The sequence below is a fragment of the Lithobates pipiens genome, unplaced genomic scaffold, assembly GCF_037356315.1.
Source record: "Lithobates pipiens isolate NorthernLeopardFrog02 unplaced genomic scaffold, aLitPip1_a1.2 Scaffold_19, whole genome shotgun sequence".
Taxonomy (NCBI): domain Eukaryota; kingdom Metazoa; phylum Chordata; class Amphibia; order Anura; family Ranidae; genus Lithobates; species Lithobates pipiens.
In genome coordinates this window covers 565,704,099-565,727,872 of record NW_027507764.1, presented here as the reverse complement: position 1 = coordinate 565,727,872, position 23,774 = coordinate 565,704,099, and the positions used below count along the sequence as shown (strand labels likewise).

General features: G+C 43.8%; 1 protein-coding gene across 1 annotated transcript in view; it reads right to left on the bottom strand.

The window, feature by feature from the left end:
• The window catches only part of CCN4 (cellular communication network factor 4), a 143,128-nt gene extending 125,525 nt beyond the window's left edge, over nucleotides 1-17,603 (bottom strand). Inside the window, exon 1 of the mRNA XM_077493369.1 lies at nucleotides 17,409-17,603. Coding sequence (XP_077349495.1) covers nucleotides 17,409-17,456 — 48 coding nt within the window. The 5' untranslated portion in view covers nucleotides 17,457-17,603. The remainder of the gene's footprint in view (nucleotides 1-17,408) is intronic.
• Nucleotides 17,604-23,774: the final 6,171 nt, after the last annotated feature.

The window sequence follows — 23,774 nt, the reverse complement described above, 5'->3', positions numbered from 1 at the left end:
CCTCCAGCTGTTGCGAAACTACAATTCCCATCATGCTTCTGCCTATGGGAGTCATGTTTGTAACTGCCAGCCTTGCAATGCATCATGGGACTTGTAGTTTAGCAACAGCTGGAGGGCCGCCTATTTGAGACCCCTGATCTAGGGGCAAGAGCAGACTTGGAGACCTTTCCAATAAAGCATCCACTGGGTTACTGGGTCTTGAGGATGGACCACTGGCATGAACTTGCTCCATATGCAATTTAGCTACTGGCCTGTCCTGCATCCAGCATACTTTCTGAACGCACATTCAGTGCTGCTGAAGGGTCTGTAATGGATCAAAGAGTGCACCTGTCCACAGCCTCCTTTGATAGGCTCACATTCATAGAAAAGGAATCAGTCCTGGATTAGCAGCTATCAAGCACCTGATGCTGATGTAACTGATTGCATTTGCTATAGATGTGGGATCCCTTGAAGACTGCCTATGCTGGCTATCCCATTCCTCCTCAATCTTGATGATGCTAGCTTCCAACAATATTTTTGGTCTAGGGCACCACCACCACCACCCAAGGCCCAATGTTTCTGCACCTCTTTAACAGGGGCATCTAATTAAATTTTTTGATCTAATATTTTACAGCAGGGCCTGTTCCTGTGCCCAACAAGATTATCTGTGTGGGCTTACAGTGTTCTGGCACCACCAACACCTAAGGCCCAATTTTCTGCAGTATATAGGGCAGACCATATAGTATATATACTGCTGTTCAGACCTGAAGGGCCTGGTATAGATTTTGGGGGTGACATCCACTGCATTTTTTTTGGTGGTATTTTTATCTATATTGCCGGGATCCGACAATACATTACAGCCACGAGCAGTTTTTAATTACATCTTTTCCTTTAGAAATGTAATTTTGCTGTGGCACTGTTATAAACATGGGAAAGATGCACTACTTTACAGGCATACTAAGGACACCCACAGGCACAATATTTAAAGGAATATTTCATTTTATTGTTTCACTTTAAGCATTATTAAAATCACTGCTCCAGAAAAACATTTTTTTTGCATTAAAGCGGGGTTCCACTGTCTCCAAGGGTTTTTTTTTTTTTTTGCATCATGACAATGATTAATATATGTTAAGATATAACCCACTTGATCATTTTAAAAAGAATTCTGCAGTCCGTTTTCGCCACAAAAACAAAGTTATAAAAGTGTATGCTGACGGTTGTCATTTTGCCTGTGGGTATGTGAAGCCCACAGGCATCCTCTTCCGGGACACTGTGCATCTAATGGTCCAGCATGCACCACCCGTATCCCTGATTTTACGCATGCGCAGTAATCGGAGCACCGTTCGCCGTTCATCTTTGGATATTTTTGCAAACTCCTTGTCATCCGTACTGCGCATGCGCAGTACACAACGCAACTATCCAACGGGATAGTATTTGACAGGTCACCGTCAACAGCTCACAACGGCGGCACGGCTCTATCGAAATCCCGCGAGATCTTGCGGCAGGCATCGGCAATGACTCCTGGAAATAATGACAGGAGCTCTCAGGAGTCATTGCAGGTGAAAAGGAAATGACGAAATAGCCACAGTTGACCCGCCCATATCCGCAGATAAGAGACAGGAAGCAAAGAAGGACATTACAAAAAAAGATACAGAAGGAAAAAAAAAATATCCATTTAGTTAAAAACACATTCATGGCATTTGATTGAGCAAAACATTGAAAATAGGATGGAGCTCCGCTTTAATACATGTCCCCTGGAGCAGGACCCGGGTCTCCAAATACTTTTTATGGAAATAACTTCATATAAGCCTTTAAAATTAGCACTTTTGAATTTTCACGGTCATGTCCCATAGACTTTTACGGTGTTTGTGTGTTCAAGCAAATTTTTTGCCTGTTCGCATGTTCTGCTGAGAACCGAACCGGGGGGGGGTTGTGTTCGGCTCATCCCTAGTCATCAGTAGGGATGAGCCGAACACCCCCCGGTTCAGTTCGCACCAGAACTTGCGAACGGCCCCCACGTTCGTTACGAACGTTAGAACCCCATTGAAGTCTATGGGACTCGAACGTTCGAAATGGAAAGTGCTAATTTTAACGGCTAATATGCAAGATACTGTCCTAAAAAGGGTTTGGGGACCTGCCTCCTGCCTCAGGGGACATGGGTCAATGCAAAAAAAAGTTTTAAAAACTGCTGTTTTGGCGGGAGCACTGATTTTAATGACGATTAAAGTGAAAAAAAAAAGTGAAATATTCCTTTAAATATGGTGCCTGGGGGGTGTCTGTAGTATGCCTGTGAAATGCCACGTGTTTCCCGTGTTTAGAACAGTCCCTGCACAAAATGACATTAAACGGAAATAACACCATTTAAAACTGCTTGCGGTTTTAATGTTATATCTGGTTCCTGCAATATGGTTGAAAATCATTGAGAAAAATGGCATGGGTAGCCCTCCCTGCCCATTACCAGCCTATTTGGGTCTTGTACGCATATTAAGGGGAACCCTGTACCCATATTAAAAAAAGGAAATGCGTGTGGCCCCCAGGCCCTATATACTCAGAACAGCAGTATACAGGCGGTGCAAACAAGACAGGGACTGTGTAGGTTTGTTGTGTTAAGTTGAATCTGTTTGTAATTTTCAACCGGTACATTTTTAAAGTGTAGCTCCAGTCAAAAAAACTATTTTTTAAGCTTTTTGGAAAACATAGGGAAGGGTTATCACCCCTGTATAATTTGTTTTGTCGTCCATCTTTTTTCATCTCACTTGCTGTTGTCTCCTTGCGTTTGCAAGTAGGAGATGTTTGTAAGTTGGATGTTTGAAAGTAGGGGCCTGCCCTATATTATAGCGGTATGTACTGGGTACAGAGCACACAGACAGCACCCACTATCTCCTAACACTACTGACTGCAAGCTCTATTATTAACCACTTGACCACTGGGCACTTAAACACCCTTAATAACCAGACCAATTTTCAGCTTTTGGTGCTTTCACATTTTGAATGACAATTACTCAGTCATGCAACACTGGACCTATATGAAATGTTTGTCCTTTTTTTCACACAAATAGAGCTTTCTTTTGGTGGTATTTAATCACCTCTCAGTTTTTTATTTTTTGTGCTATAAAAGAAAAAAGACCGGAAATTCGGCGAAAAAATTAACTTTTCTTTGTTTCTGTTATAAAATTTAGCAGATTAGTAATTTTTTCTTCATAATTTTTTTTTTACTGGTTACATGTTTTGAGTTGCAGAGGAGGTCTAGGACTAGAATTATTGCTCTCGCTCTAATGTTCTCGGCGATACCTCACATGTGTGGTTTGAACACCGTTTTCATATGTGGGCGGGGCTTACGCATGCGTTCGCTTCTGCATGGGAGCACATGGGGACATGGGCGCTTTAATTTTTTATTTTTTTTTTAATTGTTCATTTTACTTTATTTATTTTAGTTTGACATTTTTTTCCCCAAAAATATATTTTTGATCACTTTTATTCCTATTACAAGGAATGTAAACATCCCTTGTAATAGGAATATGGGGTGACAGGTCCTCTTTACAGTGAAATCTGGGGGTCAATATGACCCCACATCTCACCTCTAGGCTGGGAAGCCTGAAATAAAAAATAAAAAAAAGATTCTGGCTTTGATCGTACTGGCGAGTTGGTAGAAGCACCGGAGGGCGGTGAGGGGTGGGGGGCGTCTATGGCTGGGTATTTCAGGGTATCACCGAGTATGGCTGGGTATCTCCGAGTATGGCTGGGTATGGCAATTTATTGCAGGGTATTGCAGAGTATTGGCGGGGTATTGGCGGGGTACTACAGAGTAATAGCAGGGTACTGCAGAGTATTGGGGAGTACTACAGAGTAATGGCAGGGTACTGCAGAGTAATGGGGGTACTGCAGAGTAATGGGGGTTACTGCAGAGTAATGGGGGGTACTGCAGAGTAATGGCAGGGTACTGCAGAGTAATGACAGGGTACTGCACTGCAGAGTAATGGCGGGGTACTGCAGAGTAATGACGGGGTACTGCAGAGTAATGGCGGGGTACTGCAGAATAATGGCAGGGTACTGCAGAGTATTGGGGGGTACTGCAGAGTAATGGGGGTTACTGCAGAGTAATTGGGGTTACTGCAGAGTAATGGGGGTTACTGCAGAGTAATGGGGGTTACTGCAGAGTAATGGGGGGTACTGCAGAGTAATGACAGGGTACTGCAGAGTAATGGGGGGTACTGCAGAGTAATGGCAGGGTACTGCAGAGTATGCACTGGTATTGCAGAGTATTGGCAGGGAATTAAGGGGTTAAATTCGGTGAGCAGCGATGTGGGCACTGCAGATGCAGCCCACATCGCTGCTGACACCGATCTCTTTCCCCTCCGCTGTACCGATCGGTACAGAGAGGGGAGGAAGGAACCGGCGTCATAACATGACGCTGGTTTGTTTACAAGTGATCACTCCGTCATTTGACGGAGCGATCACGTGGTAAACGGCCGCGACGAGCGGCCGTTTACCGTGATCCGTGATGCGCCGGGTCCTGTGGACCCGGCGGTCACGGATGCTCTCGAGTGCGTGCCCCAGGGGGCGTGCGAGAGCAGAATTCTGGGAGGCCGTTAATTAACGGCCTCTCAGAGTTAAACAACCGCCCTGAAGCCGTTAATCGGCAATGGGCGGTTGTTAAGTGGTTAAAGATAGATCACTAGCTAGCTATATAGGTGAGGTGAATATAGTGTAGTGGTGTATACTGCGGTCAGGGCACAGACAATAACCACTACACAACAGCAAGATAGGAAATCAGCCAAAAACGATTGGTGTGTACTGTGTTGAAGGTACACAGAACACCCACTGCTTCAGATGCCAACACACTACACGAGGCCGCCTCAAAGGCGGCCTTATATAGTGTGGGGTGTGCACTACACAGCCTGAGCTATGATTGGCCACAGGCAGGATGCCTGTGGCCAATCATGGCTCTCCTCGCTGCTGGCGCTGCGATTGGCCAAGCATGCGGGGTCACAGTGCATGCTTGGCCAATCATGAGCCAGCAATGCACTGCGCCACCGCAGTGCATTGTGGTCCGCGCGCGCCACACGAATTTTGACGCAAACGGACCAAGAGTTCAGATTTCGTCGAACGGACAAACAACCAATGTTCGAGTCGAACGTACGTTCGACTCGAACACGAAGCTCATCCCTAGTCATCAGTAATGCAGGAGACATCTGCTTTGCCAACATGTTAATAACAATGTTTCCAACCGCATTATGTTACCTTCAGCCCAACAACTGTCATATAAATCTACAGGGCTGGAAACTCTCCAACATAGTTTTTAGAAACTTCTGTCATTGTAAAGGCATTGCTAAGAAGAGAGAAGGTGAGAAGCAGATCATGGGGTGCCTATAGACAGGCAGATCCTTCCCTCCCAAAGGCGATGGAGAAGGAGGCATTTGTCCTTCCTCTAACCAGTTTTCACAGTTGGGGTGCACATGCACGGTACTTTATTTTCTCATTCTATAGAGAAATGTGAAGGGTCATGTCTGCTCAGGGAAGATTTTCAATAAGGTGGGAGAGCTTAGAAGGAAAATGAAGGTCTTTGACCCCTGAATGTATTAGCTGTTTTTCAGAATAGAAAAGAGACAATCGAAGTCCAAAATAAGCAACGTTGCTTGCTTCCATTGGGGTATTCATGGCCACCAAAAGGATACTTAGCAAAGCTGAGACTGCAAGGAGAAAGAGGCCTTCCCTATTAATAATCTTATGTTTTATTAGCCTCATTAGTACAAATACTGCAAGCTCATATAAAATTATTTACATATTGTTACAATATTCTAATGCCCTCTACAAACCAGCGGATTTTCCGTCGGAAAAAACATCCAAAAATTCCGTTCAAGGTTGGCTTGCATTCACACGGTCACACAAAAGTTCTCTGAACTTTCGACCGTCAAGAACGTAGTAACGTACAACACCAAAACGAGCCGAGAAAATGAAGTTTAATGCTTCAGAGCATGAGTCGAATTGTTTCCGAGCATACGTAGGAATTTTGTGCTTCAGAATTGGTACAGACGTTCGGAATTTCTGATTGGAACTTTTTCCCAACCGAAAAATTGAGAACCTGCTCTCAATCTTTTGCTGGCGGGAATTGCACCAGCAAAAGTCCGATGGAGCGTACACACGGTCGGAATTTCCGACCAAAAGCTCACATCAGACTTTTGCTGGCGGAATTTCCGATCGTGTGTATGGGGCATAAGCCAAAGTAAGACCAGTAAACAAACAATACAAAAATTCAAATAAATAATGGTGTAGCACTTGTATAACAAATATTAAATGTATAAAGAATATTAAAATACATTTTCCACCTTGTGCATATACAACTTAGGATAAATAATGTCCCACACGCAAAAAGTCTCTAATGTAATTTGCTGTTTATCACTTTAAACGTTAGTATTATTTCCACCAAAACGTGTGCATTCCACCACTCCTCCACAAAAATTGTTCCACTTCCGCCAGATGTGCTCTCACCTGATATAAAAAATACAAGGTCAAATAAGGTGTGTGTGTTCTTTTACATGGGATCTTTAAATACTTCACACCGCTATTAGCAATCCTTCCAAATGGAACCCTCCTCATGCAATGGTTAATAACTACAGACTTTCAGAAGGTTTCAGCACCAATTTCCCTTTAAGATAACTTCCAATGCTTCCAGCTCTGCAGCCCAGCTCCTCCACTCAGCAACATGCAAAAGAAAACACCCCATAGTGCTTCACTGTTTAATAAAATGTAGTCACACACTCCAAGAATAAAACTCACCTTAGCATGAGCAAAAATGCACCATCAATCCCAAGCATAAATGTATACAGAAATGGCCAGTTATTCCCTCTGGTTTGAAAATGTCAATATACCGTTCCTCCTCGCCACTCTGTGCACGATGATGCCATCCACTATTACACTGCCCCTACGCATTTCATCACAGGGTCAAGTGACTTCATCAGGGGGATGTTCTGTGAATGCTGACAAGTTCTCTTGTAAACCTATGATGGGACATAAGCACTAACAGCTGATTTATGTCTTTTTACTGTTTGAGTGCCCATGACAGATTAGTGATCTTGAAACTGGAAGCAACTCCCCAGAAAACAAGATCCCTAATGGAAACACTCACCAGCTTCTAAAGCATCATTCCCTCTGGCCAACACTGTAGAATCTTGCTCGCCAGCAATGTATTGGAAGCAGGTGAGGGGTGTCTTTGCTTTTCTGTTGGTGGGATGTTGCCACCAGTGACAGGATTTATGACATGGAGCTTACTCTTTTGGAGAATACGTACACTAGGCTGAACCCAGCATGCTGTAGCACAGACCTACAGATTGACAGACCAAGTTTCCATCCACCTACAGAACTACACCTTCCTTGGCATCCTTGAAGGACATTTACATCTTCATTTACACAGTTGTTCCTTATCACATTGTATATTTGTTGCACAACCATGCCTCATCACCCACTGAACAGAAGCCTAAGTCTGTCCTCTTGCAGTGCTGGGTCAATCATCTGAGGCAACCATACAAGTTGCCAGCCTGACACCACTATTGATTTCCCTTGTGCCACTCTTCCAAATGCCAGCCCCCCCATGTTGAAATACAGATTTTTATTTAGTACTGCAACTACTGTACATCAGAATTTAGTATAGATATATTCTTCAACCAGATAGATGGCAGTGTTAACAAGGTTATAGCTGTATTCTATGGTAAACCCTATGTCTTTTCTCTATAATAAAGTTCCGGGTTCCTGTCTGCAGTTAAGCAGGCACAGCCCATGTGGACTGTGCACTGTCTGATGCATTACATTCAGTGGGGCACAGGGGAAACATTCAGAGTCTTTTAGACCCTGAATGTTTCACTAAAGAGAACCTGCCACCAAAAAAATAAAAATAAAAATCAATTCATAGGGGACTTTTTGCCCCCTATGTGTTGAAAAAAAAAGTTAAGTAAAACAAAAATGTTTTTTTTAAATGTAAAAAAATTGAAATTATACTCAAGCACATAAAATCCCTCCCCCCCTAAATTGAGGCCCCTCCCACATATATACATTTACAAACGTAAACGCGCACATCGGGGTGCCTACGTCTCAAAATGTTGATTGTGATACACATGATACATATTGCCACACACATCGTATGAGAGTAGTAATCCTTCATGGCACTAAACTGATGACCTATAAGGGCCTTTAAAATCATCCCCTATGGAAAATATAAGGTACTGAAGTTTGTCGCCATTTCATGGGCGCGTGCAAATTTAAGGTTTGACATGTTGCATATCTATTTACTTGGTGCAACCTCGACCTTTAAATTTTACCAAAATAATTGGGTAGATTATTGTGTTTTTTTCCCCTCTAAAATTAACTTTAAAGTGATACTAAAGTCTATTTTTTTTATTTCCTTTAAAAATAACAAACATGTCATACTTACTGTGTGCCAGGGTTTTTGCACAGAGCAGCCCCGATCCTGCTCGCCGGATCTCGCCCCCCAGGTTGTCACCCAAGCTGAGTTAGAGCTCTGTGTATCCATTCAGACAAGGAGCCCCAACCTGGCCCCACCCCCTCTCTCTTCTGATTGGCTGACTGACTTTGACAGCCACGGGAGCCAATAGCACCGCTGCTCTGCCTCGGCCAATGAGGAGGAGTGCACTGGATGGAGAGAGAAGGAGCTCGGATAGAGAATTGGGGGGTGCTGGGGCTGCTACACACAGAAGGTTTGTTTTATCTTAATGCATAGAATGCATTACGATAAAGCTTCTGCCTTTAGAACCACTTTAATGCGTTTTTACTGAAATTTTCTGTTTCCTAGACCGATGCAGCAATATTGTGCGACATGAAAAATTGGAACTACCACTATTTTGTTCTCAAGGGTTTCTACTTTCTGGAAATATATAACGTTGTGGGGGTTTTATGTTCACCTTCGGGAACATGTTGCATGTTCTACCAGTAAGCTTTGTTGGTTAAAAAAAATTGGCTCCTAACTTTTTTAGCTGGCACCTAGATTCAAAGTAAATTTTTTAAGCCCTGATATAGATCATTCAAATTTCACACGTTGGTAGAGTAAATCTACTTCCTTTTAATTGCAAGTAAATAATGTATTATAATAATAATAATGGATTCCATACAGAAGCAATTTGTTGTCATTGAGTTCTTGATGAAAGAGGGGTGTAGATTGTCTGACATCCACAGAAGGCTACAGAATGTTTATTGAGATAACACCATTGACAAGATTAATGTACACAGATGGATGGATGTCATCTCTGTAAACATTCTGTAACCTTCTGTGGACCTCAGATAGCCAGCACCCTTCCTTCATCATGAGCGTTGCTTCTGCTTGGAATCCATTATTTACCTGCAATGAGAGAGGAGAAGGGTTACTATAGAGGAAGAGTTACTCTACCAACATGTGAAATTTGAACAACCTCTTTATGTTATTAAAAATATAAATGCCTGCTTTTGTATTACTTTTGGTCCAGCCCTCGTATGTTTTCTCCATTTTATTGGTTGAACAAGTTTTGAAATCCTCTTAGATATGTATTTTTGGAGCACTAAAAACTCAACACGTGTCCTTACTTTGTCTAAAACTAAATATACCAGAGTATTTATACTTTAAATAGCGATTACAAGTTTTTGGAAGAAGAATGCAATATGTATAATTTGAATGTCTGCAAATTTTCACACTGGAAGTATATGTACTTGTAGCAGAAGATAACATCATTTGCCTGAGGTCAAAAATTCTTTGCAAGCTGCTTATTACCTGCACTCTGCATGCCCGCCTTTATAAGCAGCAAGCTTTCTCTCTCTCATTCTAACCTGGAAAAAAAAAAAAACCTGAAAGTAAGACAAGGGTATCTTTATTTACTCAAGGTTAAGTAAAAATGTCTATTCTGACCCTGGTAATGTTTTAGCTTCAGGCATTATGACTTCACGGTAAAAGAGGGCAGTGGGTGTCTCACAGCTCAGAGCCAATATTCATATGTCTCCTGGAGGAACTCACCATTCTAGGAGGTACATTTATTATTGTTTTCGTCCAATATCTGCACAATTTCCAGCAGGGCTGGTCTGGGACAGAAATTTGGCCCTGGCCTTCATCCAGACCGGCCCACTTACATTTTGAGTGTCCCATCAGCACTCCCTTACATCAGAGTTTCCCATCACCAGCCCCCTTACATCAGAGTGTCCCATCTGCACCTCCTTACATCAGAGTGTCTCATCTGCACCTCCTTACATCAGAGTGTCCCATCAGCACCTCCTTACATCAGAGTGTCCCATCTGCACCTCCTTACATCAGAGTGTCCCATCAGCAGCCCCCTTACATCAGAGTGGCCCATCACTAGCCCCTTTACATCAGAGTGTCCCATCAGCACCTCCTTACATCAGAGTGTCCCATCACCAGCCCCCTTACATCAGAGTGTCCCATCAGCAGCCCCCATTACATCAGAGTGTCCCATCACCAGCCCCCTTACATCAGAGTGTCCCATCACCAGCCCCCTTACATCAGAGTGTCCCATCACCAGCCCCCTTACATCAGAGTGTCCCATCAGCACCCTCTTACATCAGAGTGTCCCATCACCAGCCCCCTTACATCAGAGGGTCCCATCAGCACCCCCTTACATCAGAGTGGCCCACTGAGCCATCGGCCCACCGGTAAACTCCCGGTAGTCCCGATGGCCAGTACATGTCTGATTTCCAGTCATAACTTGCCCATTTTTCAGCCAAGAGTCCATTTTTTACCATTCTCTATATTTATCACAGTGGTTTTCACTTGTTTTCAAACAAGATTCCCAGTATTAGCTTAAAGCAGCCTTTCTCAACCTTTTCACCCTGGAGGAACCCTTGAATTTATTTTCAGGCCTTTGGGAACCCTTACTAAAACCAATTCAGTATCAAGAATGCTCCTTACATTGGTGGCCAGATGGAAGAATGCCCCTTATGTTGGTGGCCAGATGGAAGAATGCCCCTTACATTGGTGGCCAGATGGAAGAATGCCCCTTACGTTGGTGGCCAGATGAAAGAATGCTCCTTACATTGGTGTCCAGATGGAAGAATGGCCCTTACATTGATGGCCAGATAGAAGAATACCCCTTAGATTGGTGGCCAGATGAAAGAATGCCCCTTACATTGGTGGCCAGATAAAAGAATGCCACCCTTACATTTGTGGTCAGACTGCAACCCTTCACACAGCTAAAATTATGATTGGTGTAATGTCACTGGCTGCGCTTAGTGGTTTTGGCCCTGGAACTATGGAGGAACCATCAGATGAGGGGCCAATTAACCACAGTTCAAGTATCACCTAACAACTTCTGGAAGAACCCTAGTTGGGAATGGCTGGATTATGAAGAATGTGGGCATAGGGCAATATGGGAGCTGACATTGCTGACTAATTTTTAAAGGTTTCTGGCACCCTTAAAGAGGAAGAAGAAGGAGCTGCAAGAGAGCGCTGGTAAGATGAGTATAACTGGGGTGGAGGGGGGCTTTACAAAGACACTATCATCATGCCCTGCATGGGCAAGGACACAGAATCTCATTAAAGCTAGTACTAAGTCCATGCAGGGCAAAGCAATACGTTCATTTTAACGGCCTATTTTCACTGACCTGACCCCCCTAGCTGCAAGCATAACTGAGGCTTAAGGATGGTTTATCAAATGTACTTCACCATTAACGGCATTGAGAACTATAGGGTGGCTGCCTCCAGTGGGAAACTAACACATCCTTCCTTAACTCTATTTATATTTTTCACCTGCACATAACTGATGTTTGTTGAGTTTCATCTCAAACAGATGGCACAACTGGCACCGATTACCGCTGAACTCGGCTTCATGCCCGCTCACGTCTACCTTCCTCCAGCACAGATTAACCCCCTCTGCTGGCTCTGGGCTACTCATTCATACAAAAAACTCTCCAAGAAATTAATAGGAACCTGTCACTGGCCCAGAATATACAAAACAATTTCTATCCAGAATCCAACTACATCTGGAACCAAGCAGGTGATCCACATTCGTGTCCTCGCTTTTTTTCCCACACGAAGATGCAAAAACATCCGGCAAGATGAAAATACAGAAAAAATAAAATTCCTGGAACAAAGATATATCTATATCCTACCTCTTCCAAATCTGATAACAAATGATGATTGAAACTCCTGCCAAACATCCTAATACACAATTGAATACAAATGTGTGATCTGTTTTTCTTGCCAAAATTATAATTAATTTCAGGGAGATATCACTTTCTCTTTTACACTTAGGCCTCCTGCATACCGGGCATTTTCAACGCTGCTGTTAGGGCGTTTTCTTTTTCTCCCTCTAAGTACCCCTGTATATTTGCTTCTGTGCCCATGCATACATAGGCGTTTAGAAGAGTTTAAAGGCATAGATAAAATCCAAAGTATTCATGCAAAACAGTCCACTGTGAAATAAATCTTGAAACCTTTTTACCGCAACCATTACTCTTACCACCTCGCAGCGTGTCTCCTTACCTGAAAATAAGACCTTATTACAAAGGAAGTCCTATCAAGCTTTAAGTGATTGAGGGCCATCTTAAAGCGGAGCTCCCCCCTAAAGTGGAGCTTCCGCTCATTGGAACCCTCCCCCCCTCCGGCGCCACAATTGGCACCTTTCAGGGGGGAGGGGGGTGCAGGTACCTGTACAGTACAGGTATCTGCACCCACTTCCGGCATAGATATATGCAGAAGCTACGCCCCTTTCCGCAGAATCTACGCCCCTTTCCGAAGGTCCCCCTCTGTCTGCTGGGAAACACATGGATCCCAGAGACAGCGGGGACCATCCTTATTGCGCAGCGCGACTCGCGCATGCGCAGTAGGGAACTGGGAAATGAAGCCGCAAGGCACCACTTCCTAATTCCCATACCCAAGATGGCGGCGGCAGCACCCGAGAGACGATCGAGAGATCGGCTTCGGGTGCCGACATCGCGGGCGCGCTGGGCGGGTAAGTGTCATTACTTTAAAAGTCAGCAGCTACAGTATTTGTAGCTGCTGGCTTTTAAAAAAAAAAAACGGCGGTCTCCTGCTTTAATAGCATTGTTGGCCCCTGGCTAAAGTAATACTCTGGGGCCTTTACCAACCTGCCCCAATTTACGCACCTACTCTTAAGAATTAAAGTTGTTCATAGTTGCTAAAAATAAACATATATACACTTTCAATAAAATTGATTTAAACAATAAGAAAGCATGCCGTAAATCAAAGCCTAATCAACACAAAGGGCACAGTAAATGTGGGGGGCAATCCAAGGTAATTAATTGATGAAACTGATTCAAAGCAGAATAAATCCAATGCGTTTCGGTGCCAAACACACCCTCCTGCGTCAAGGCAATCCTTAGATGTGGTGGCTGTCTTCATTTCTGTATGTCCCTAGACCCCTATTGGAGGTCGCACTTCAAAGGTATTTTTTGTCTGGTGCCCGAAATGGGGCTTGAAAGATAGACAAGTAATCGCCTAGTAGACCAGGAGGGCAAGGGACAAAGTTTCAGCTAAGGACACACTGCCCCAGGGACAGAACCCAGATAGAGATCTGTTTCCTTGTAGCTGGTTTATGCAATGAATGACTTCGTCCAAATCAAACAAGAGAAAATGTTACAGAACGCCGAGACTGTTTATTATACAGTGAATTAAGGTTCTGCTTCCAGACACATAACTTGTTTCCTTACATCGCCTCCTCCTTCCATTCTCTCTCTCTCTCTCCTCAGCTTGCAGCCTCTGCCACGTGTGTTGAGTCAGAACCAAAAGCTTTCAACTGCAGAGCTGAGAGCCTCAAGCTGCCTTCCCTTGCACAAGATATCTGTCATTGTCAAAAGTGTCAGAAACAGTTTTTGAAAACCATTGACATTTCTAAAAAATTTAACGCCGCTTTGGAAGTGGTCAACGTATCCCAAGAACTCAGTTTATACCCAATGCAACTTGCCACCACGGGTTGTAGAACTACAGTGCTCAAGAAACTTTGTCAAACTCATCAGGTGTGAACATTTTTTACTCTTTCAATCAAAATTCAAAAACTTTTCTTTAAATGGATACTAGTCATAGTGATTTCACAGCAGCCTCCTCGGGCAATCACTAGAAGCTTCCACGTGTTAACAAACTAAAGTTCCCTGCTCAATGTTTCTGCAAAAGTTTTGCAAACACCTAGAGAAACTTCTCTGTAGCTCACTGGTAATTCGCTTATGCAATTCTAATCCCGAAACTGAAATTTCATTAGATATCAATGAACAGCAAGTCTCAGCATTGTCTGGCCAAGGTATCATCAGCTTAGCCAGATCCAGTTACTATTGTTATAACATTTTAGCAAATTCACCTCTATACTTTCTAACATTTTCTTTTAGATAACATTTAGGTTGCATGTTTAGCGCTGTCATGAAAAGATGTGTCAACTGTTGAGAAACTACAAGTCTCAGCATACTTTTGAAGCTGGCTTCCCACAGCTGGTAGGTCCTCGTCAACTGGATTTTCAGATGGATAAAAGATGAAGATATACCTGCTAATTGGTTTAACCCCTTCAAAAAGCAAGTCAACTGTTAAGAAACTACAAGTCTAAGCATAGTTTTATGGTTGGCATCTTAAATCTTGTAAGTCCATATCATCTAGATGTTTAGATGGGTAAAAGCTGAAGAGCGATCTTACAATTGGTTTAATTCCACTAAAAAGCAAATAACCTGTCGAGAAACTGCAAGTCACAGCATGCAGCTTTTGCAGTTGACAATGCAAAGCTTCCTCAACCCAAAGCTTCCTCATCAACTTGGCTTTCAGATGGGTAAAAGCTGAAGATCTCCTTGCACATTGCTTTATTCCTAATAAAAAAACAAGTCACCTGTTGAGAAACTACAAGTCTCAGCATGCTTTGTGATTGGCATCTCAATGCTGGTAAGCCTTCTTCAACTGGGATTTCAGATAGCTAAAAGCTGAAGATCTAACTGCTGATTGGTTTAATTATTTTACAAAGCAGGACAACTGTTGATAAACTACAAGTCTCAGCATGCTTTTGCAGTTGACATCTCAATCTCCCTTGTTTCAAAGTTTCCTTGTCTACTGGGCTTTCAGATGGATAAAAGCTGGTTCTACCTACACATTGGTTTAAACCCAATAAAAAGCAAGTCACATGTTGAGAAACTACAAGTCGGAGCATGCTTTGCAGTTGGAATCTCAAAGCTGATAGGTCCTCATCAAATGGACTATTAGATGGGCAAAAGCTTAAGATCTACCAATTGGTTTAATCCTCTTAAAAAGCAAGTCAACTGTTGAGAAACCACAAGTCTCACAATGCTCTTGCAGTTGATATCTTAAAGCTCTCTCAAATCAAACTACCTTCATCAACTGGGCTTTCAGATGGGTAAAAGCTGAAGATCTACCTAGACATTGTTTTGATTCTATTAAAAGGAAGTCACATATTGAGAAACTATACAGTAGGTCTCTGCGTGCTTTTGAAGTTGACATCTTGAAGCTGGTAGGTCCTCATCAACTAGACATTCAGATGGGTACCAATTCATTTAATCCTCTTAAAAAGCAAGTCAATTGGGAAACCACAAGTGCCAGCATGCTTTTACAGTTGGCATCTTAAAACTTTCTTATTCCAAAACTTCCTCAATTCAAAGTGTCCTCTACCTACACATTGGTTTAATCATATTAAAAAGGAAGTCACTTGTTGAGAAACTACAGGTCTCAGCATGCATTTGCAGTTGGCATCTCAAAGCTGGTAGGTCCTCATCAACTTGGCTTTCAGATGGGTAAATGCTGAGGACTTACCTGTACATTGCTTTAATCCTATTAAAAAGCAAGTCAACTGAAAGTTCATCAGGTATCAAGGAACAGCAAGTCTCAGCATTGTCTGACCAAGGTATCATCAGGTTAACCAGATCAAGTTACTATTGTTATAAAATTTTAGCAAAATCACCACTATAGCATAGTTCAAAAACATTTTCTTTTAGATAACATTTAGGTTACATGTTTGTAGCAGTCATGAGAAAATTTGTCAACTGTTTAGAAACTACAAATCTCAGCATGCTTTGCGATTGGCATCTCAAAGCTTGTAGGTCTTCGTCAATTGGACTTTCAGATGAGTAAAAGCTGAAGATATAACCTGCACATTGGTTTAATCATATTAAAAAGCAAATCAACTGTTGAAAAACTACAAGTCTCAGCATGCTTTTGAAGTTGGCATATCAAAGCTTGTTGGTCCCCATCAACTAGACTTTCAGTTGAGTAAAAGCTGAAGCTCTACCAATTGGTTTAGTTCTCTTAAAAATCAAGTCAACTGTTGAGAAACCACAAGTCTCAGTATGCTTTTGCAGTTGGCATCCTAAAACTCCCTTTTCTCAAAGCTCCCTCAACTCAAAGTGCCCTCATCAACTGGGTAAAATCTGAAGATCTATCTGCTAACTGATTTAATTCTATATAAAGCAAGTCAACTGTTGAACAATTACAAGTCTCATCATGCTTTTGAAGTTGGCATATCAAAGCTTGTTGGTCCCCATCAACTAGACTTTCAGATGAGTAAAATCTGAAGCCCTACCAATTGGTTTAGTTCTCTTAAAAATCAAGTCAACTGTTGAGAAGCCACAAGTCTCAGTATGCTTTTGCAGTTGGCATCCTAAAACTCCCTTTTCTCAAAGCTCCCTCGACTCAAAGTGCCCTCATCAACTGGGTAAAATCTGAAGAGCTATCTGCTAACTGATTTAATTCTATATAACGCAAGTCAACTGTTGAAAAACTACAAGTCTCAGCATGCTTTTGAAGTTGCCATGTCAAAGCTGGTAGGTCCCCATCAACTGGACCTTCAGATGGGTAAAAGCTGAAGATCTACCTGCTATTTGGCTTAATTCCATTGCAATGCGAGTCAACTGTTGAGAAACTACAAGTCTCAGCATGCTTATGCAGTTGGCATCTCAAAGCCGGTAGGTCCTCATCAACTTGACTTTCAGATGGGCAAAAGCTGAAGATCTACCGATTGCTTTAATCCTATTACAAAGCATATCAACTGTTGAGAAACTACAAGTCTCAGCAAACTTTTGCATTTGGCATCTTAAATCTTGTAGTTCCTCGCCAACCGGGCTTTCAGATGGATAAATAGGCAGAAGCATAAATAGTTGAAGATCGACCTGCTAATCTACTTATGTTTATTAGGTAAAGCCATAAAAAGAGTCATTATGATCTCCAACATTGTACCCTAGCATCCAATCTAATTATTATTATTTTTTTTTTTCACCAGTCCAAGGAGGCTTCCTCCAAGGTGGTCTTCCCAAAATAAAGCTGAATTATTTTGGAACCTCACATGTTTCATACAGATGTGAGCACCAAACTTACTTTAAAGCTTCCTCTAAATGGAGCAGGTCATTCTTTATCACAGGTGTGCTCTCCAAGTCTCCCCATCAGTTTACACCTTCAGAACTTTCCAAAACTTTCCTCCAGCCTACCCATCATCTTTTAGAACTTACCTGACAGATGGAGACAGCTGTTAGAATCCAATATAAGAGGCACCTCATCCCTGGGTAGCAGTGTTAAATGCATTGATTGGAGACAGTTGGAGTTCAGTGCGGTGCAGAATCAGTGGTAGGGAGGGATGAGGTTGCACACCGACCCAGCTGATCCATACATAAAAGCATTGATGGCCTTTTGTCTCGGTCTTTTAAAAAAAAAAAAAAAAAAAGGACAGGGGGTGACGTCAGGAGCGAAGACAAGCCCTGTATTTCTTTTCCCTCCTGCCTTTCCATTCTCTTCTCCCCACCTCCTACATGCTCTGCAAGGTTTGGCTGTGTCTGAAGAATCATTAAAGGAATAGTCCTAGGACAAATCTCTATCTGTAGCAGTTCCAGCCCCCTCTGGAAGTGATAAATGCATAGACAATACCACACCGACTGACACACAGCAAGAAGTATTTAGTACATAATTCTCCCAGCTACAAAACCAGAACAACTTCTAGGAGCATGGCTACGACACAGACGGAGTTAATAAAGTCTCTTGTTTATTCTTCGGAGAAATTGCGTTTTTATATTCTGCAAAGTTTCCTTTGCAGAATATAAAAACAATAAAAAACAAAACAATTAAAGTAAAGAAAGATCAGCGATAGATCGATCGCACCAAGAAGACTTCAGAATCGCTGGAAAGACTGATTCCCTCTAATTATGAAATTTGTCTGCGGTGGATAAAAACTCAACTTCAAGCAGGAAAAAATGATTTAAAAGGGAATTTAAAGTTGAACTCCAGGAAGGGATAAAAGACATAAATGAATGCAGCTCTCTGTTCATTAAAAAGGACCTTCCCCCTTCACAAAAATCATTTTCTTAATTCCCCCTGTCTTCTCCCCACTCCCTCGCTGACATTTAAAGTGGTTGTAAACCTGAGACATGAAATCTGAACAAAGCACATCCCTCTATAGCGCGTGCTTGTTTCAAATTAAAGCGGAGGTCCACCCTAAAGTGGAGCTTCCGCTCATTGGAACCCTCCCCCCCCTCCGGCGCCACAATTGGCACCTTTCAGGGGGGAGGGGGGTGCAGGTACCTGTACAGTACAGGTATCTGCACCCACTTCCGGCGTAGATTCTGCAGAAGGTACGCCCCTTTCCGCAGAATCTACGCCCCTTTCTGAAGGTCCCCCCGCTGCCTGCTGGGAAACACACAGAATCCAGAGACAGCGGGGACCATCCTTATTGCGCAGCGCGACTCGCGCATGCACAGTAGGGAACCGGGAAATGAAGCCGAAAGGCTCCACTTCCTGATTCCCATACCCAAGATGGCGGCGGCAGCACCCGAGAGACGATCGAGAGATCGGCTTCGGGTGCCGACATCGCGGGCGCGCTGGGCGGGTAAGTGTCATTATTTTAAAAGTCAGCAGCTGCAGTATTTGTACCGCTTTAAGAGCACTAAGTGCAGTGCCCAGGACAAGCTCCTCTAGAGCCCAGGGCGAACATGCCAAACTGCGCTCCCACCCCAAGAAGAATGTTGCAACAGGTGAGTCGGCTGTATTTGAGCATATGGTTGTGCCCAGGGGTGGACTGACTACTCATGGGGCCCCCGGGCAATAGGAGATTATGGGGGCCCCAGGCAATCCAAGATTATGGGGCCACACAGTATACACACACACACACACACACACACAGTATACAATCACACAGTATACACATACATGTACACACAGTATGCACAGACATGTTTCTATTGGCTGAGAAGGTACTGGAGAGGTGGGGCAGCTATAATCTCGGGATTTTTAGATCAAAAGGATGTCGGGAAGGGACATTTCAGAGACAGATGTAAAAAAAAAAAAAAACACAGATTTTGACATACTGTCACCGGTTTTACTGAGGCTGGCAACCCTGATGGGGCACCCTAGTGGCTCGGGGCCTTCGGGCAGTGCCTGAGTGGCCCAATGGTCAGTCCGCCCCTGGTTGTGCCACATTAATATTATAGAAAAGAACAAAAAATCCCCTTATGGTGGACTTTAAAGGCACAAAAATTATTAAAGAAAATGAATCTACTATGAAAAATATTTACTCAATATGATAAGTACAAAACATGTATAAAAAACACATAAAAAATGTAATAGAACGGATTTACAGTGATGTCATCATAACCTGATACAAGTAGTAAACGAGTAATTCTTGCACCCGACGTGTTTCGTCATACATGTGTATCTCTCCTTCTTCAAGGGTATAATTGAGCAAGACTACTTAATGTTATATAATGGGATGACAACCCTTTCAGACAATGCAGATTAAATACATATGAGTGCAAAAAAAAATGCTCCCAGTTTGCTTGAGTCGGCAATACCAACTGAAAATAGCAAAACCCTGTGCTGGATGCTGGAGAGAGCGGTCACAAGTTTAATGGTGGTGGTGAATGTGTTCTCTACAACAAAAAAAAACCCTTCCTGTAGAGTCAAGTGGTTTTTCACATACCGTATATACTCGAGTATAAGCCGAGATTTTCAGCCTCTTTTTTGAGGCTGAAAGTGCCCCCCTCGGCTTATACTCGAGTCATCGCCGTCTGACTGCTCGATCAGCGTATCGAGCAGACAGACGGCGGACATACTACAATTCGAAAGCCGCGCCTCCGCCTCCGCCTCCGCCTGTGATAGGCGGAACACTGAATTTCCCAGCAGCCTGTGTTCCGCCTATCACGGACATCGTCTCATCCTCATCCGTAGTACGAGGATGAGACGATGTCCGTGATAGGCGGAACACAGGCTGCTGGGAAATTCAGTGTTCCGCCTATCACAGGCGAAGGAGGAGGCGCGGCTTTTGAATTTTAGAATGGCCGCTGAGGCGCCGACGAAGAGCGGCGATCCTGGCACGGGACGGGACGGAGGCAAGGCACGGCACGGGACGGGACGGAGGCAAGGCACGACACGGGACGGAGGCAAGGAGGCAAGGCACGGCACGGGACGGAGGCAAGGAGGCAAGGCACGGCACGGGACGGAGGCAAGGAGGCAAGGCACGGGACGGAGGCTCGGGACACAGGTAGGCTGGACACACACACACACACACACACACACACACACACACACACACACACACACACATGGACACACACACACAGGGATGGATGGATGGAGACACACACACACAGGGATGGATGGATGGATGGAGACACACACACACAGGGATGGATGGATGGATGGAGACACACACACACAGGGATGGATGGATGGATGGAGACACACACACACAGGGATGGATGGATGGATGGACACACACACACACAGGGATGGATGGATGGATGGACACACACACACACAGGGATGGATGGATGGATGGACACACACACACACAGGGATGGACGGACACACAGGGATGGACGGACACACAGGGACGGACACACACACAGGGATAGACAGGCATGTCTCACCCTCGGCTTATACACGAGTCAATAAGTTTGCCAGTTTTTTTGGGGGTAAATTGGGGGCCTCGGCTTATATTCGGGTCGGCCTATACTCGAGTATATACGGTACCATCTGCAAGGTCTTTCTCCTCCTTTGGCCTCAGTGGGTCCTCTGGCCTCCCCCTCCCGGGTTTGTGTTGTGTGGGGGAGCTGGGTCAGCTTTTTTGGGCTAGACACCCTTCCTATTTTGAGGCACACCACTTGTGTTGAATCTCCGGCTCAAACAAACAGGGAGCATTTTTCTGGACTCATATGTTTTTAATCTGCATTGTCTGAAAGGGTTGTCATCCCATTATATAACATTAAGTAGTCTTGCTCAATTACTCCCTTGAAGAAGGAGAGATATGCATGTACTCCGAAACGCGTCGGGTGCAAGTATTACTCGTTTACTACTTGTATCAGGTTATGATGACAGCACTGTAAATCTGTTCTATTACATTTGTTATGTGTTTTTATACATGTTTTGTACTTATCATGTTGAATAAATATTTTTCATACTAGATTAATTTTCTTTAATAATTTTTGTGCCTTTGAAGTCCACCAAAAGGGGATTTTGTTCTTTTCTACCCCAAGAAGAATAAGCATTTTATGTCAGCAAAAATCCCCCCCCCCCAATAAAACTGAGCACTAATCTGCACCATTACCCCCTAAGCATAAACCCCCCCTCCTCCCAGTACAAATCCACCCTTTGCTGAAATCCTCCCCCTATGATGAAGGTCGTGCGCTGTGAGCCCACGAAACGCATTAGTTCTTAAAGCAGAATTCCACCCAAAAATTTAACTTCTGCTTATCCGGTCCCGTCCCCCCCCCCCCCCCCCGCTGTCACATTTGACACCTTTCAGGGGGGAGCAGATACCTGGCTAATACAGGTATATTGCTCCCACTTCCGGGCATAGATACCCATGCCACCTGAGGATATCTAAGCCACTTCCCGCCCCCCCCTTCCGCTGTCTTCTGGGAGACACATGGGTTCCAGGAGACAGGAGGGACCAGTGGGATAGCGCAGCGTGAGTCGTGCATGCGCATTAGTGAACCAGGAAGTGAAACCGCACCCTTACCGAGGATGGCGGCGGCAGCACCTGAGAGCGAGGGACAGATCAGCTTCAGGTGCCGAAATCGCGGGCGCCCTGGACAGGTAAGTGTTCTTATTTTAAAAGTCAGCAGCTGCAGTGTTTGTAGCTGCTGACTTTAAAAAAAAGAAAATTAAGCGGAACTCCGCTTTAATGTATATGTGCATTGCAGAGCAATCAGCAATGAATGGCAATGCACCACAATGCCCATAAACCAACGGGGTATTTTAATAAAATATTTGCAGAGCTATTCATCCTGGAAAACTGCATGTCTTGTTTTTTTCTGTGCAAACGCTGGCAAGATTGAACATTACTAGGCTATTTTTAGGCAATAAATACTTACAGTGGAACCTTGGTTAACGAGTAGCGCGGTTAACGTGCGTTTTGAAAGACGAGCAACTTTTTTTTTTTAAATCCTGACTAGGTTTGCGAGTGTTGTTTTGCAAAACGAGCAGAATTCAAGCTAATGGGGTGTGCAGTACCACATTTGACCAGAGGTGCAGGGGGCGCCAGTGACACTCGGAACAGTTCGGAGTCCTTTGCAAATACTCGGAAATACTCAGAAACACTCAGAAATGCTTGGAAACACTCAGAAATACTCCATTCCCAAATAAGAATAATACTAGTATGAGGTTGTGTCATATAAAGTTATAAGTCATCAGCATAAAGGGATAACTTGCAATGCCCCAAGGGGGTGGGAGCCAGATGTTCGATTGTTATTGCGAACAGCAATGGTGACTGCGGGCATCCCTGTCTGGTACAATTCCTGATTCCGAAAAGCCTCAGAAAGTTCTCCATTAGCCGAGAGGGGGTTAGAATACAGGGACATTATTTTGGCCAACAGCTTAGGGCCTAGGCCTATCTGTTGTAGGGACGACTGAAGAAACGGACAGCTGACCCTATCAAAGGCTTTCTTATCGTCACCGGACAGTAGACAGGTGGGGATTCGCTTACGTTGAGCATAAGATATGAGATGAAGTTTTAGTAGTGTTATCCCTGGCCTCTCGTTCCGGGATGAAACCTACTTGGTCCCTATGAACAAGGGAGGGGAGTAGGGGAGCAAGACGATTCGCTATCATTTTTGATAATAACTTGAGATCCACATTCAATAATGATATGGGTCTATAATTGCCGCAAATCGTGTGTTCTTTCCCTGGTTTGGGGATTACTACTATCTGGGCTTGGAGTAGCTGGGGTGAGAGGGGGTGTGTCTCATCTACCTCCTCAAATGCACGTGCCATAATCGGGGCTATAGCTGGGGAGCGAACGTTTAATATAGATTGGATGGTGTTTTACTGCGTTCCAGTACAATGCAGGAAAAGTGCAGCATGTTCTACTTTTTTTTTTCTGGAACTGGAAAGTCCTGGAACTGACGGTACTGGTGTGAACTATGCCATTGGAAACCACATAACCTACTTTCCATGAGCTTTTGATGCAGGAAAAAAATAACGTACTGGACTGCATGTGGTGTGAACTGTCACTAACGCCCTGTACACACGACCGGTTTTCCCGTTGGAATAAACTGGAGGTTTTTCCGACGGAGTTCCGATGGATTTCCCCTGAAACTGTCTTGCGAACACACGATCACACCAAAGTCCGACCGCCAAGAAAGCGGTGATGTACAAGACGTACGACGCGACTAGAAAATGGAAGTTCAATAGCCAGTAGCCAATAGCTGCCATCTCGTACTTGCTTCAGCGCATGCGTCGTTTTTTGGTCCGTCGGAACAGCATACAGACGAGCGGTTTTCCCCATAGGAATTGGTTCTGTCGGAAATATTTAGAACGTGTTCTATTTCTAGGTCCGTCAGAATTTTCGATGTATAAAGTCCGAAGGGGCATACACACATTTGGAATAT